This window comes from Perissodus microlepis, chromosome 6 (assembly GCF_051167445.1).
Source record: "Perissodus microlepis isolate ML-2025 ecotype Zambia chromosome 6, ASM5116744v1, whole genome shotgun sequence".
NCBI classification, from domain to species: Eukaryota; Metazoa; Chordata; class Actinopteri; order Cichliformes; family Cichlidae; genus Perissodus; species Perissodus microlepis.
Genome location: NC_140466.1, coordinates 3481099 through 3496201, shown reverse-complemented (window position 1 = coordinate 3496201; position 15103 = coordinate 3481099). Strand labels below are relative to the sequence as shown.

The 15103-nt window shown below is 42.3% G+C and overlaps 1 protein-coding gene across 1 annotated transcript in view; it reads right to left on the bottom strand.

Moving 5' to 3' along the window:
* krt222 (keratin 222) overlaps window positions 1–14452 on the bottom strand; it is a 29478-nt gene extending 15026 nt beyond the window's left edge. The window contains exons 1-5 of the mRNA XM_084930217.1: window positions 14057–14452; window positions 13631–13834; window positions 7246–7328; window positions 1491–1644; window positions 64–360 (exon numbers count right to left, since the gene is read on the bottom strand). Of these exons, the coding sequence (XP_084786343.1) occupies window positions 64–360; window positions 1491–1644; window positions 7246–7328; window positions 13631–13834 (738 nt within the window). The 5' untranslated portion in view covers window positions 14057–14452. The remainder of the gene's footprint in view (window positions 1–63; window positions 361–1490; window positions 1645–7245; window positions 7329–13630; window positions 13835–14056) is intronic.
* Between the last annotated feature and the right edge of the window lie 651 nt (window positions 14453–15103).

Genomic DNA, 15103 nt, shown 5'->3' with positions numbered 1-15103 from the left:
CACAGATCAGGACCATTGTCCTCAGAAAAGACAAGTGAAGATTGTGCAAGAGTGGATGCGTACCTCGCTGAGGGCTCCTCTGTGTGTTCTGGATGCTGCTGCTGCTCCAGCTCCAGCATGAGGAGGCCCGACCAAGCCGGGGGCTGGATTTGAGATGGCGCCCAGGCCGAGGTGTCTCTCCCCCGGGCTGGGGAGTCTGCTCTGTTCGCACTGCGCTCTGATTCGGTCGAGGAGCTGGGTGAGCTCCATCCCTGTGCCATCCTCCTCCTCCCCTCCTCCTGCTGCTGCTGCTGCTGCCGTGGCCGTCGCTAACAGAGCATCACAGGAGCTGGCCCGCTGCAGCTGCAGAGCCCGGGCTGCCTGCAAAACAGCCAACCAGGGGGAGGGAGAGAGAAAGGGAGCAGAGAGAGAGGGGAGGGTGAAGGATGGTAAAAAATACAGGAGAGACAAAAAGAGAGATGAGAGTTGGATTAAAATAAATTGTGAATGAAAAAGGTGAGTAAAATGCAAAGGAGAAAAAAGTGGGAACACATGTGGAGAGACAAGGAGAGAAAGAGTAAGCAGGGATCAATACCACATTTATGCATATGTGTGTGCACGAAAGGATCCTGAAAGTGAGGGAGGGGAGTATTAGTCAGCAGGAATGAGAAAATGAAGATAAGGAGGGAGGAAAGAAAAAATGGAGGAGGGAAGGACGAGGTCACTGTGAAGTGTTTCTCACACAAGGAAAAAAAAGTGCTCGTGCACACCCAGTCATTACAGGACTATTATGTCGAGGTTGGAACAGATCACTTACAATTTACGTGTTATTATAACAATTATTCCTATAATTAGAGATCTAAATAGGACTATTACACACATTTTATATATCATAACCACTTAAGGGTCATGTAGCGTTCACGAGAGGAGCACATCTGCGGAGGTCAGAGTGAAGGGACAAAAAAAGATTGTGTGGAAATTGTTTTTCATCCTGTTTTTAATGTGAGAGATCGAGACAGCAGATGCAGTTAATAGACAGTCCGTTGAAAATGTGCCTCATCATGTACCTCTTTTCCACAGCCACTGACAATAAAGGCTTCAAAGGCTTTAAGTTTGTTCCATGCCGATGGCACCACAATGTTTTTCCAGTGGAAATGTGTGAAAACTGGTTATAGACTTGTAGGGGCTGGAAAAGAGAGCAGAAACCAGCCCCTATGACAGTTTGAATCCAGCACCAACAAGAAAATGTCAACTCATTCCTCCAAACATGCAGGTACTGTAATTTCCTGCTTCTTCTCTTCTTCTTCCTCTACTCTGTCTCAGAATTACGGAGTTTTGCAGCCTCCAGGGACCCTGAATGTTCTCGCTGAAGTTATAGGGGTGAGCTAGTTTCTACTTTGGAACACAGTTACTACTGTGCATGCAGATGGAAAAGCACGGGAGGACAGAAAAGAGAGCAAAGTTAAAAAGACAAATGAATGAGAAGGCAAGACAGAAGAACATTTAATGACCTCAAATTCCCGGTGCATCTCCTGCAGCTCTGTCATGGAGCGATGAACCTCTGCATGCAGTATCATGCTGCTGTGATCTGCCGTCCTCTTGGTCTCCCTGAGCAGAGCCACCTCTTCCTCCAGACGCCTGGTGTTCCTCTCTTCTGTCTCGCACCTGCGAGGGGATATTGACACATATCGACCTAGGTTTTATTATTTAAACAGTAAAATGCATGAACACACCAACCACCCGGCATCCATTCACATTGTTTTCTGGGGGAAAACTTGCATTTTTGAGGCCATTACAAAAATATGAATTCATCCTAATTTCAACCTTGAACTAAATATGCCTGCTGAGCAATTTATGATTGATTAGAGGACCAGCTAACATCTAACTGGTGCAAAACCAGTCCAGGGTAGCATCTGCTCTGGTTCAGTTCAAACTGGAAGTTTAGCAGATCATATGCAGCCAATGTTTAATAAAATGGAATAAGCTGATAAACGCACCAGAATAAGATGAAAGACGCCACATGAATTAAAATTAATGAATAATAATTCAAGTTAAATTCCAGGTTTTTGTTTGATTAGTCCTGATTTTTATATAATCTTCTAATTTAAAACATTTGAAAGGTACTTTATAGATGACAAAAAGTCAAAAGCTTTTTGTGTTTTATTATAAATCACTGCTTGCAGCCTACCTGGAGTACCTTCAGGACTCACCACAGGATCACAGCTCACACTGTGGCAAGTAGGGATGGGTATCGAAAACCGGTTCTTGTTGAGAACCGGTTCCCACTGTTTCAATTCTTTGGAATTGTTTGCCATTTTTGCAAACGATTCCCTTATCGATTCCAGTCACCCCGAATGACGTCGCCACGTTGCGGAGCGTCATTTACCTGGCAGGAAACATGGCGGCTCAAACGCTCAAAAGTTTGGTTATACTTTTCGAGAACGGATGACAACAGGGCAACTTGCAATACTTGCAAAGTAGATATTTCATTTAAGGGAGGAAACACCACGAATATGCAAAAGCATTTGCTCACAAAACACACGATGACCTTAAATGAATGTCGTGTTTTTAATTCCGCTCCGGATTCCTGAATTTCAACCCAGCAGCAGCGGTAACGTTTGCACGTCCTCTCTCGTTAATGCGGCAGGTAAATAATCAACTAACAGTGCATATTATGTTAGCGCGATCTGCCTTATTACAAAACCTGCCATTACTGTGCATTTAGGTGACCATGATGAGAGAGACAGAGTCTGGCTGGCGCTCGCTGGCAGTTGTCGCTGCAGTCTACCGGTAGCGTCTCTTTTCAGGCCAGGATAGACGAATGTCACCGAGCAGTGACTAAGTTTGTGGTCAAATGTTTGCACCCATTTGCCACAGCAGATGATTTTCAGTAAGTGAATGTGTTTAATTGTAGGCAGGGACATTACTGGATATTCTTGTGTAATTGCTACAGAATAATTTATGTTATACTTTGTTATTGCTACAGAAGAATATTTATTTTATTATTTTACATTTACAATTTCTTTTCCTGGGGACCCTGTGACGCCCCATTGAAGAGCCGTACGCTGGATCTCTTAAGATCTCACTGTTGGGTTTGTAAGGCCATGTTACTCCTAAATTTCTATCTTATTCAAAGAGAAGATATAAAACAAAGTTCTAAGCTAATCGATCTTAGTGTTCTCCTTTTTAAAAAAAAGAATCGATAAGAGAATTGATAAAGAATCGAATCGTTAAACAGAATCGAAACTGGAATCTGAATCGTGAAAATCTTATCAATACCCATCCCTAGTGGCAAGCATTTAAATTGAGGTTTGATCACTACTGTGCATCAAATGTTTGATCTTTGTATTAAAATCTGTGTTGTAAGATTCAACCTTTGCTTTTCCAGTTAACTGTTTCAGAAGTGTAAACAGGTTAAAAATGTGTCATTTTTATTTCAACTTGTAAATCTGGTGAAAAACATCTTGATTAATCCTGGATTTGTGTGTGAAATGCTCATATGCACCGTTTGTGAATGAATCCCACAAGCCAGGGTCCAAAGTGGTGCAGTGATAAACAATGCTCCCTCACAAGAGGATGCATCTGGGTTTGAATCTGCCAGTAGTCTGGCAATTTTGCAGCAGAGGTATGGACAAAGTCATGTTTTATTTATCGCTCCGGCTCGAGACCGAGCTAATTTAGCAACTGAAATGACTGAGTAAGGCAATTTGAAAGTAAACTAAGAAAACACCCCAGAAATTCTTATCATTGGTCCAGGCAACATGGAGGAAGATCGCAGAGAAGGTTGATGTGACAGGGTGAGACAGAGACAGATGATCCCTAAAGAGACCAGGCAGGAGGAGGAAGAAGAGGGCGACGATGACAACACAACAAGCATTTTTGAGAAACATGTAAATAAGGTCACCCGATCTCTGGTACTACCACCTGAGGGTCGGTATAATCCACACTGAGTTTTAGCACTCAGTTTTTCCTCTTGGACAGATTATTGTAAAGCTCTTTTACAAGCTATTAATCAAAAATCGATCAATAGACTTCAAATCACTCAAAATGCAGCAGTAAGACTTTTTTCAGGAACTAATGAAAGTGTCTAAAAATATTACACAGATTTTACTGACTCTGCACTGGCTGTTCATTAGTTTTAGAATTGTTTCCAAGATTTTGCTTCTTACTCTTAAAGCTCTTTGTGGCCTTGTTCCAGAATACACTGGAACCCTGTGCCAACCAGTGCATGGCCCGAGATCCTCAGGCAGGAACCAGTTAACTGCTCCCACCTCACACTTAAAGACAAAAGTAAATTCAATTCAATTTAATTCAACTTTAATTTTATAGCGTGAAATCAAATCTATCGCCACGAGGTGCGTTTGTAAGGTAAGGACCCAATAATAATGAAGAGAAAACCCAAACAATCAGACAACCTCCTGTGGTGACATACTTGGCGACAGTGGGAAAGAAAAACTCCCCTTTAAAAGAAAGAAACCTGTTAAAACCATCTGCCACAATTCATTTGCTTTGACATATATATATATATATATATATATATATATATGTAGTTTACCTCAATTTTTATCTTTTAACCTTTAATTTCATTGCATGAATTGCATGAATTTTATTGAATCCCCTTGGATTCAAATAACTTTGTCAAGGCTGTGGCGGCAGACATGTGGAGTGCTGAGAGAAAAAAAGAGAGAAACATATATACTAATCTCTCTTCCACAGCATGTCTGTATCCTGTCTTCCTTCTCTTTCCCAAAACGGTTGCAGCAGATGGCCCCGCCCCTCCCTGAGCCTGGTTCTGTTGGAGGTTTCTTCCTGTTAAAAGTGAGTTTTTCCTTCCCACTGTCGTCAAAGTGCTTTCTTATAGGGGGTCATATGATTGTTGGGTTTTTCTCTGTATGTATTATTGTAGGGTCTACCTTACAATATCAAGCGCCTTGAGGCAACTGTTGTTGTGATTTGGTGCTGTATAAATAAAATTGAATTGAACTGAACTGAGAAAGGACCCAAGTGCAGGCACTGACAAATGACGTATTGCGAGTGAGCTTTAATTACAGTGGGGAAAATGAAACACAAACAAAAGCTGAACATGGCAGCAACTAAACTGAAACAAAACCTAAACTGGGTGAAACTAAAGTGATACAAAGGAACAAAAGCCTGGGACTAGAAACTCGGGACATAAAACATAACCTGAGACATGGAACATGGAGCCTGGAACACAGGGAAATGCAACAGGTAACACACAGAGAGGAAGACACAGGGCTTAAATACACAGGCAGGACAATGAGAGGATGGTGAACAGGTGGGAACACAGCTGGGACAAATCAGACATAATGAGACAAAGGAAGCAAAGCAGAATACACTAACATAAGACAGGGACTATCAAAGTAAAACAGGAAGCATGAGACATTCGCAAAGACGCAGACTCAGAGACACGGACTCAGTTAACTAGACTCAGAGACATGACTGACATGATGCACCGTGGAACACAGGGAAGACACAGTGACCGAAACTAGGAGATAGAACAACAAATATAGTATAAACAGAAACCCAGCCATGAATAACAAATAATCAAGGAATATAAATTAATCAAACACAAAACACTGGGTCACAGACTCAGTGCCATGACAAACTTAAAGAAGTGCTGTTGCTTCCTTCAAGCTTTAAAGACTGAGTCACATCCTATCTACAGCTTTCAACTCAAATCAATTTACTTTTATTTATATAGCGCTAAATCACAACAACAGTTGCCTCAAGGTGTTTTATATTTCAAGGTAAAGACCCTGCAATAATACAAAGAAAACAGAGAAAACCCCAAAATTCATGTGACCCCCTATGAGCAAGCGTTTTGGCAGCAGTGGGAAAGAAAAACTCCCTTTTAAGAAACCTCCAGCAGAACTACGCTAAGGGAGGGGGAGGGGTGGGTCATCTGCTGCAACCAGTTTTCAGCCTCATCTTAAAAGTAGAGATAGCGTCTCTCTCCTGAATCCAAAGTCTTATACTGTTTTCTTTGCCTTGGACAGATATTCTAAAAATTATTCAAAAAGGGGTTTTAATATGAAATCTTTATGATTTCATATTAATCTTTATGAATATGAGATATTTATGCCATAATTCAGAGTTCTTCAGAGTTCACTATCACAGAGACAGTATGTGAGCTATAAACATCCTTCAAAGCATTAAGTTTGCCTGTCTGCTCTGTTATCAAACCACATACTTCAGGATATCTCTGAATCTTGCTCTAGGTCTTATAGCAATGGTTCACTGCACAACATCACAATGTAGTGGTTAAAAGTGGAAAATTACAAATAAAATCAGACCACAAAACTTTCCATTACCCTAGCCACAGCAAAGATCCTGGAATAAACTACAAAGAGCAGGAGAAAAATTCTCTGTAGGAAACATTTTCATTATTAAAAATATCAGAGCACATACAAACATATGGCTAACCCCACCCAGTCACACGAAGGTCAAGTATTGACTAATGCAAACAGCAATTCTAAGAATAGCTAGTGAGTGTCTAACCAGGGGCTGGAGTCTCTGGTATCAGCTGGAAATTCTTATTTCACCACATGACTGTGAGTCATTGCGCTGCAGAAATGATAACTAAAAGAGAAAAGGGCATAAAAAGACCTTGGAGTCATCCTAGTGCATCATAAACAGACAGATGGTCAGGAAACTCGTCAGGTGGAGGTATAAAAGGAAGAGACGCAGGTATTTCAGCCGCTGTCCTTTAGGGGTTAACATCCGACAGCAGGCAGGAGGTGTGTGAGGGAGGTAGAGGTGGTGCTGATGGTGGTGGTGGTGTGGGTGTGTGTGTGTGTGTGGGGGGGGGTCTGTGTCACTCTGCATCAATACATAAGTGAAAGTGCCGACGCAGCACAAAGTCAGGCCTGGATTTGTATGCAGGTTGGCTCACAGGAGCGGGAACTGGCCTGAGTGCGATAAAAGGGGAGCTGGAAAAGCATTGCAGCAGGATGAAAACAGGAAGTCTTTTATTCTGAACTCAACAGCTTTGCCTCAAACACTGAAACATCTTTATTGGCTGGTGATGATTATCCCATATTAGTGCCTGTCATCTGGTAAAAACTACCAGTTGCACACAGAAAAAAAACTGCCCACTGTGGCCGATTACTTTGGACATAAAATAGATGCAATAGGTTTATGCAATATGAAATCATACCTAATGCTAATTAATAATCAGAAAATTGTATTGATTGAGGAAGAGGAGCACTGGAGCTTCCAGGAAAACTAAAGCCAAATACAGCTGACCTGGCCTGGATGGCAGCCGCTCTGGACTTCATGCTGTCAGACTCTAAAGCCAGCTGAGCATTCTCCATCAGTAGTTTACCGACCTGACAAAGCAAAAAACAAATAAGATGTGATTAGATTTGGAGGTCAAGGCAAAATCTAACTGGTGATTCTATACATACAGTTTCCATGTTCTGATGGCATGATCAAAGCTACAGCTCTCTAAGAAACAAATCATCAGATCAAAGTCACAAAACTTGGAAAAAGTGGGAGAGCAAGTCGCTGCAGTGGTTAGCACCGCTGACTTTTAGCAAGAAGGTTCTGGGTTTGAATCTCATGATCTCTGGACTCTTTTGTGTGGAGTCTGGTTATTTTCCACATTACAAGGTGCACTTAAAATCCTTTAATTTTCTCAAAAATCGACAGTGCGCATTATAATCCGGTGCGCCTGATGTATGAATTCTGGTTGTGCTTACTGACCTTTTATGTGGTACACGGCGCTCAAAATCTGTCAAAAATGTTTTAGTAGGACTTTTGTGAGCTATGAAGCTGCACTGCTTGATAGATTGTCGGAGCCTCACGGCTACTATAGTCAGGAGCCTCGCGGAGTAATCTGGATCCTAAACTCCGTCTGCTTCTGTCCCAAGGTCAAACGAACACTGCGGCATCACTGAGAGTTAAAAACTGTCTAAATTCTTTCATCTTTAATAAAATGATCAGCGTTACTGCTTTACTGGATGTAACAATTAAGCTTAACATCCAGGCATCCATGAAAACAGAATTTATTAAATTTAACAGAGTCAGAAGTTAGCAGGAAGTTAGGTCGCTAGTTTCCACCTACAGCTCTGCTATCACTTCCAACATAAATGAAGACAGAAAACTAAACAGCAGTGACTTTTTTAGGGTTGCTGAAGTTGGGCTAGCTGGTATATAATGATGTGCTACGTGATCGCTAGCTACACAGCTATGTTAGCATAACAAACTGGAGGACGAACGGTAACCTTTTTCCACTCTGTAAAAGTTAACGTGAGGGTTTCCGTTGGTTATGCAGTTTGCATGGCAGAATGCTGTAAACGGACCAAACTTCAGGCAGGAGAACAACTGAGATGATCCATCCACAATAAGAGGTTAGTCATTAATATACTGCAACAACATGGGAATAGAGCAGTTGCGAGAGAATTCAACATTAATGAATCAATGGTACGGAAGTACGGAGCCCTGCAAGGGACATGGGAGAGAAAAAAATTACAATTAACTTTTGCGAGATCTCGCTAAACTAACTCGGGATCTCGCAAAAGTTTTAGCCGCATTCTTCGGAGGCCGCCAGCTCGAAGCTGACCGGGAGGTCGAGGCACGATGTGCCGGGAGAGCGGTGTTCCCCCCGGCTGTAGTAGGTCTCGACCTCCCGTCAGCTTTGAGATGGTGGGTGTCAGACATCTCCAAAAACGTCGGAGCACTTTTGCAAATATGTGATGTCTGGAATTCAACTTTTGCGAGATCCCGAGTTACCGAGTTACCTTTGCAAGATCTCGCAAAAGTTCATCTTAATGTTTTTTCTCCCATGTCCCTTGTGGGGCTCCGTATGGAAGTGGAGGAAGCAAGAAGAATGAGTTGAGTAAAATTTGACTCATCTGACTGTTTTGTTTCGCTTAATGCGCCTTATAATCCGGCCTGCCTGATGGTCCAAAAAATATGGTATTCTCCTAAACCCTGTGTGGGCTTACAAGTACTCAGGCTTGCTAAACAGTCCAAAGACATGCATGTTAGGTTAAGAGGTGATTTTAAATTGGTCGTACACAAAGAAGGTAAATGCATAAAATAAAGTGCAATATGACTTTGTGTGAAAATGTAAATGTGGCTTGTAGTCTAAAGCACTTTGGGTGGTCGGTGAGATTAAAAAGGAGCTATAAAAATGCCCAGCCCATGCTATAGACGCCTCATGCTTGTAATCCATCCTACTTTGCATGCCAAAATCCCCATATTATCAGACGCACACAGACTCTGAAGAGATACTGTTATGAATTAGGCCTATTCAGAAGAAAACAAAGCATTTGTACATCAAAGACGATGCGATTGACTCGTTTCAGCTCACGCCCTCCCTCTTTGAATTTTTTGTAACATAAATTACACTAATACATCAAAATATAGCTCGTTGAATATAAACTTGATATATTTAATTTACAGGTAAAGCTAAAATCGATCCTTTGAGTGTTATTTCTCCTCATGTCACCTCTGCACTCAGAAAGCCAATCAGTGGTCCAGTTTGCACATCCTGTTTACATACTGTTCATGGGAGAGTTCATTTAGCATACACCTTCTGCAGGGATTTATATCAAATCCCACAATTTTTTATAATTTCTAATATTATTTTAATACAGCAAAGTAAAGTATAAAACATTGGATCCTTGTATTATATCAAACACAAATAAAAATCTTAACACGCCCTCATTCTCCTTTGTTTTCTTATGAGTACAAAACTTTTGAAAGAAGACACACCCTTGCTGAAAGAAAGCCAAAGATAACATCGACTATTCCACCATTTATTTATTTTTTTACCATAAGCACCATTACAAGCTTCACTCATTATATGGATAGAACATTACAATCCCAGCTTCTGACTCCCGGTGAGGATGTGAGTCAGGAGACTGACAACATCATGGAGTAATGTCTGCCCCGTCTCCTGTCATGTAACTAAACTGAGCACTTCTTAAGAAGATAAATAGAGAACTAATCCCTAACATTTATATGGAAGCACTCCCTGGATCCACAGACAATGAAGTTGGCTGAGTTTGTCTGTGGTAGTCATGGGAACATGTGAACAACTTATTAGTGTCTGTCAGTGACACCTACTTATGCACGGTGTAAAGAAAGTGACAGTAAATCCAGGGAGCAGCTCAAAACCATCAGTTGAGTCATGGGAGATCACTACTGTTAGTCGTTGACTCAGCGCTTCCGCATTCTTTCTGTGGCAGCCATCATTCGTGCGTCTCTGTGGCAGCGTAATGATACGGGCACAAGACATATCTTTCTATATCTGTGGCGAGCCCTCTCACAGTACGCAAAACATCTTCAATTAGTCTCGTTGATACCAAGGCTGTTACAATGATAACTAATGTTAAAGGTAAAAAACTTGGGCGTGTGGTTCGACATGGTGCTCTCTTTCAGGTCTCATGTAAGAGAGACAACAAAGACAGCCTTTTATCATTTAAGAAACATAATCAGACAAGTTTTGTCAAGCGACACTGCAGAGGTTCTTGTCCATGCATTTGTGTCTTCACGTATTTATTATTGTAATGCCCTTCTTTCTGGGCTACCAAAGAAAAGTTTTAGAGGTTTACAGATGGTTCAAAATGCAGCTGCTTGCATTTTAACTAAAACTGGGAAATCTGAGCACATTACCCCTGTACTGAGATCTCTTCATTAGCTACCTTGACAGGTTCAAGCAGATTTTAAGGTCCTGCTGCTCACCTACAAGGCTTCAAATGCACCTTCATACCTCTCTGACCTTTTGCACCCTGTGTTCCATCCCGTGCTCTCCGATCTCAAGACTCTGGCGTTTTAAAAGTTCCTAGAGCCAGAACAAAGACTATTGGAGAGCGTGCTTTTTCTTTTAGCGCCCCATTTTTGTGGAACAACCTTCCTCAAGATATCAGGCAGGCATGCTCTGTGGAGGTTTTTCCAACTAAGTTGAAGACCCACTTGTTCACCCTATCCTACATGTCAAAATTCCATGCCTTTTAGTTTTTAAATAATAATAATAATAATAATAATAATAATAATAATAATAATAATAAACTAAGTCTAAAAGCATTTTACCTACCTGAAATGATTATTAGCTAAAAAAATGTTATGTATTATGTGAGTACAAGAAAATAATTATTAGAATATAACGTGTTAAATTGGCTTAGATGAGAGGGTCCAGCAATAGATCAGAGGAATAGGGAAGGATTTGTTTGTGTGTTTTAGTTTGGTTTAGCTGTAGGCTGAGAGTGTGTGTAATTGTGTACAGGGAAAGGAATTTATGGACACTGGGGGTCTGCCTGTCATAAAAGGAGACAGGAAGCTACAGTTGGGGGTTGCTGATGCTGATGCTTGTACCTTTAATAAAAACTCATAATTGTTATAACTTAGAAGCAGGTTTGCAGGAGACTCTCCACATGCTTATCTGTAAATGTAAGACAACAAGAGGTCAATGGCCCAGTGGATGCAGAGTGGGGGTCTCAGTGTTTGTAATATGTTAACTCTGTTTTGTATGTTGTGTAGAGGAATTTGGTGTAGCTTGGGTGAGGAGATTACTTTTATGACCGGCAGGAAGTCACGTACGCAGAGACACACACACAGTGCTTTGACTGTTATGACGCACCCACACCTACATGCACACTCACTCACGTGCACTCACACTTACACACAGGTACGCGCACACACTCACTCACATGCTCGTGCGTACACACAGACACAGAGTTTGCAGCACACCATGGGGGTTTTATGATGGGGTCACTTCTATAAAGCTGACTGTAACAAACAAAGGAGTGGAAGATTTGCAGAGGGACACCGGCCTTGCACGTCTCCCCTTCTAGAAGATGCATGCTTAAATGAAGATGAATGAAGATGAATAAAGGTTTTGTGAAAATGACTACTGAGTCCGGTGCCGTCTCTGGATGCCTCGAGGAATAAAAAAGAACCGGGGTGAAACTGATTTCATAACAGGTTAAAAACTAATAAACCAGAAGCTTTATATCTACATGACATACATGTCTTTAGTATTTGGATTTTAGTATTGGACAATTGCAATGATTTGTTTTATTACATAATAAAGCAAAATCACATTCAGGAGGGGCCATAGGGGTCCAGTCAATGTGGATTGGGCTCTTGTTGAGGACTGAAACTGGCTTTGGGTAGGTGGAACGTCACCTGTCTGGTGGGGAAGGAGTGTGAGGTAGTTCTAGAGGCAGAGGGATACTGGGTATGGCTAAGTATAGTTAGACTCACCTCAGTGCACAACTTGGAACCAGTTAGTTGGAGAGCGGTTGGACTGACACTGAGAGGTGGCAGGCAGGGGTGGGTATATTTTTATCCCCTCGGTTCAGTGCCTGTAATTTGCAGTGCTTATAAGCTGAACAGCATCTCAATGTACCCAGTAGGGTCCCTGAGTGGAGTCCTGGAAGATGCCCCATCTGCCCTACTCAGGGACCCCTGTGCTCACGAGGGCAATGACATTGTGACCTGGAGGTATGTGACTGGGAGGAACACCATGCTCGCACATAAGGGTTCCCATAAGTGCACAGGGTACCAGGACACCCTAGGCCTCAGGTTGATGATTGGTTTTGTAATCATATCATCAGCTCAGCTGCTTGCTGAGGAGCACTGAAACTGAGAGGAGATCGAACCCCCGCCCCCCAAAAACATGTCGGCTGCAGCCCTGATGCACAACTTTCTCTATGCTTGTTCAAGTTTTTATTCCATGCAAACGTCAATAGCATTAAGCAACACTAGCTAACCTTGACTTGTGAGCTACTAACCCCAAAATGCTGTCTTGAGTTGCTCCTGGAAGCGAATTGACTATATTATATTATAACTACCGGTATATTATAACATTGGACTGAGTTTGGCAGATGAAATAAAAAGTAAAAATCTTGCTGTGTGTTTATGAGCTATTTGAAACTGTTAACTACATTCTATAATAACCAAATCATGTTTTACGTGTCAGTGAAATGAGTGCACACACACAGTGACAGCTAACTTTGAATATAGCAGTGCAACAGCAGCAGCCTTCCTTCTTTGGACATGCCTGTTCTCCAGTGACTTCATGTCATATGCCATGACATGATTAATCGACGAGCAGCATTGTCTAGTCGACTAGCTTTTCACATCTCTAGCCTTTAGTAACTCATCTGATTCCTGTGGCCTAATATTTGTGATAAATTAACTTGTAGTTGTCAAATTATTTTATCAGCCATGAATGAACTGTTGCCACATTCATGCAGCGTAGCAAAGTTACATCTAGCTTTCACATATTTAATTAAAAATGATCAACAACAGATTAAATTTGCGGTCCTTGTATGTAGACTTAACAGGAACTTCAGAAGTAAAAGGCAGTTCATTTTACAAACTGTGTGATGGTCTTAAAAACAGGGTGCCATTAACCACCTATCCTGGCCTTTAATTAAACATGTGTTCGAGGCTGTTCACAGGATGCTGCATCCAGCTGTCATGGACACTACACTACACTAGACAATAGGCTGTGTTTTTACTGCACTCATTGTTTGATTATACACACCCACTCCTCTCCTGTGGCTGCAAGATGGCCTTGAGCTGATTATTATAAAGCCTGAGTAGAAATAATACTGCAGCACCACAATTATGTCAAACAGCTGTGAAATTTACATAACTCTTTATATCATCTGACCTGGGCACGGAGCTCCTTGACGGTCTGTTCCTGTTTGGACCAGTCCTGGGAACGCGCGGTGTTCCTGACCCCCCAGCTGGCTATCTGAGCCTCCAGCCGCTGGTTTTCTTCCTGCAGCCGGTTCACCTGCTCCAAGAAGCTCTTCAAGCGAGCATTCAGGCCCAACATTGTGTGACTGGAGTCCTGCAGCGAGTCCATGGACATCTGAGAGAGAGCGAATGTTTACAGTCACACGCAGTTGCTGAGCCTGTGAAATTTTCATACAGTCAAATGACGCAGCTGGTGGTGCCTGTGATGGCCGAACCTTTCAGGCAGTACGTGACTGACAGGCGCGTGTTCACAAGAGCTTACAACTTTCTCTGCAGTGTGCAACCCACACGCTGCCAAAGGCGTTTACAAGGTAAATGTTTACCTAGTGATACTCACCTGCAGCAACGTGGCCTTCCCTGAATGAAGCACAGTATATGTAAGTCACTCTGTTTGCCCGGTCACACAGTCCACCACTCCTCACAGCTTAGCTGCATTCCTCCACAGCGAGCTGGAGAGCACTTCCCACTGTGTCCCAGGTCATCGGCAGCAGGCCCCCGAGACAGAGCAGACAGGCTGCCGCTTGGCCTGCCGGTATCAGCGTTCGCTTGTCTTCAGGGTCAGTCACGGCAGGGACGTTCCTCCCTGTCCCACCTCGGCCCCTCCCAGGCAGCATGTGGGGTAAGCGCTGGACACTGGACACAGTGCTTGCATCACCAACGCTCTGGGGTCCCTTTGTACTCTCTGATCCAGGATTACTGATCTGCTTTCAAACAGGCAGCAACACAAGCTGCGGAGGGAATGTTCAGGGAGACACAGTGACAGGACCTGAGTGTGTGTGTGTTTGTGTGAATGGTCCTGTAATGAGAAGTTACATTCACTGTAATGAATGTGAAGCCCGTGTCCCTGAACACTCTCTCACTCTTTGTGCAGACTTGCTCAATGACAGCCTTGGTTGGATGTGTTTGTGCTGTCTGGGCCAAAGGTTTTCTCTTCCAAATATTATTATGTGGTTTTTTTATATTCCCTTGGTTACAAGGACTGCAGATACGCTTTCTTAACTACTGTTTAAGCAGTTACTTAATGTCATCTGGAGTTTGTAGCTTTTTGTAGCTTTCTGTTGCTTTCAGCGGACAGACTCTGCAGCATCATCTTAGACTTCAGTAATATCATGGAAATGGCTAATGTGTTATGATAAGAGAGGTATGTTTTTTTAAGGTGGGGTGTGGTTCAAACACTCTCTCCTCTCAATGTTTAAGAGGATAAACCCAGTATAAACAACTGGGTGGGCCACTGTAACAACTAGAAAAGAAAAAAAAAAACTAAGGCTCAACGGAGGATTCAAAAGTGCATGTTAGAAGTTGATGGTGGGCGTTTCTAATGTCTGTAAGACAAAATCAAAATCAGCTGAACTCACATGAACTCACAAGCAGAATGACAGAGCTT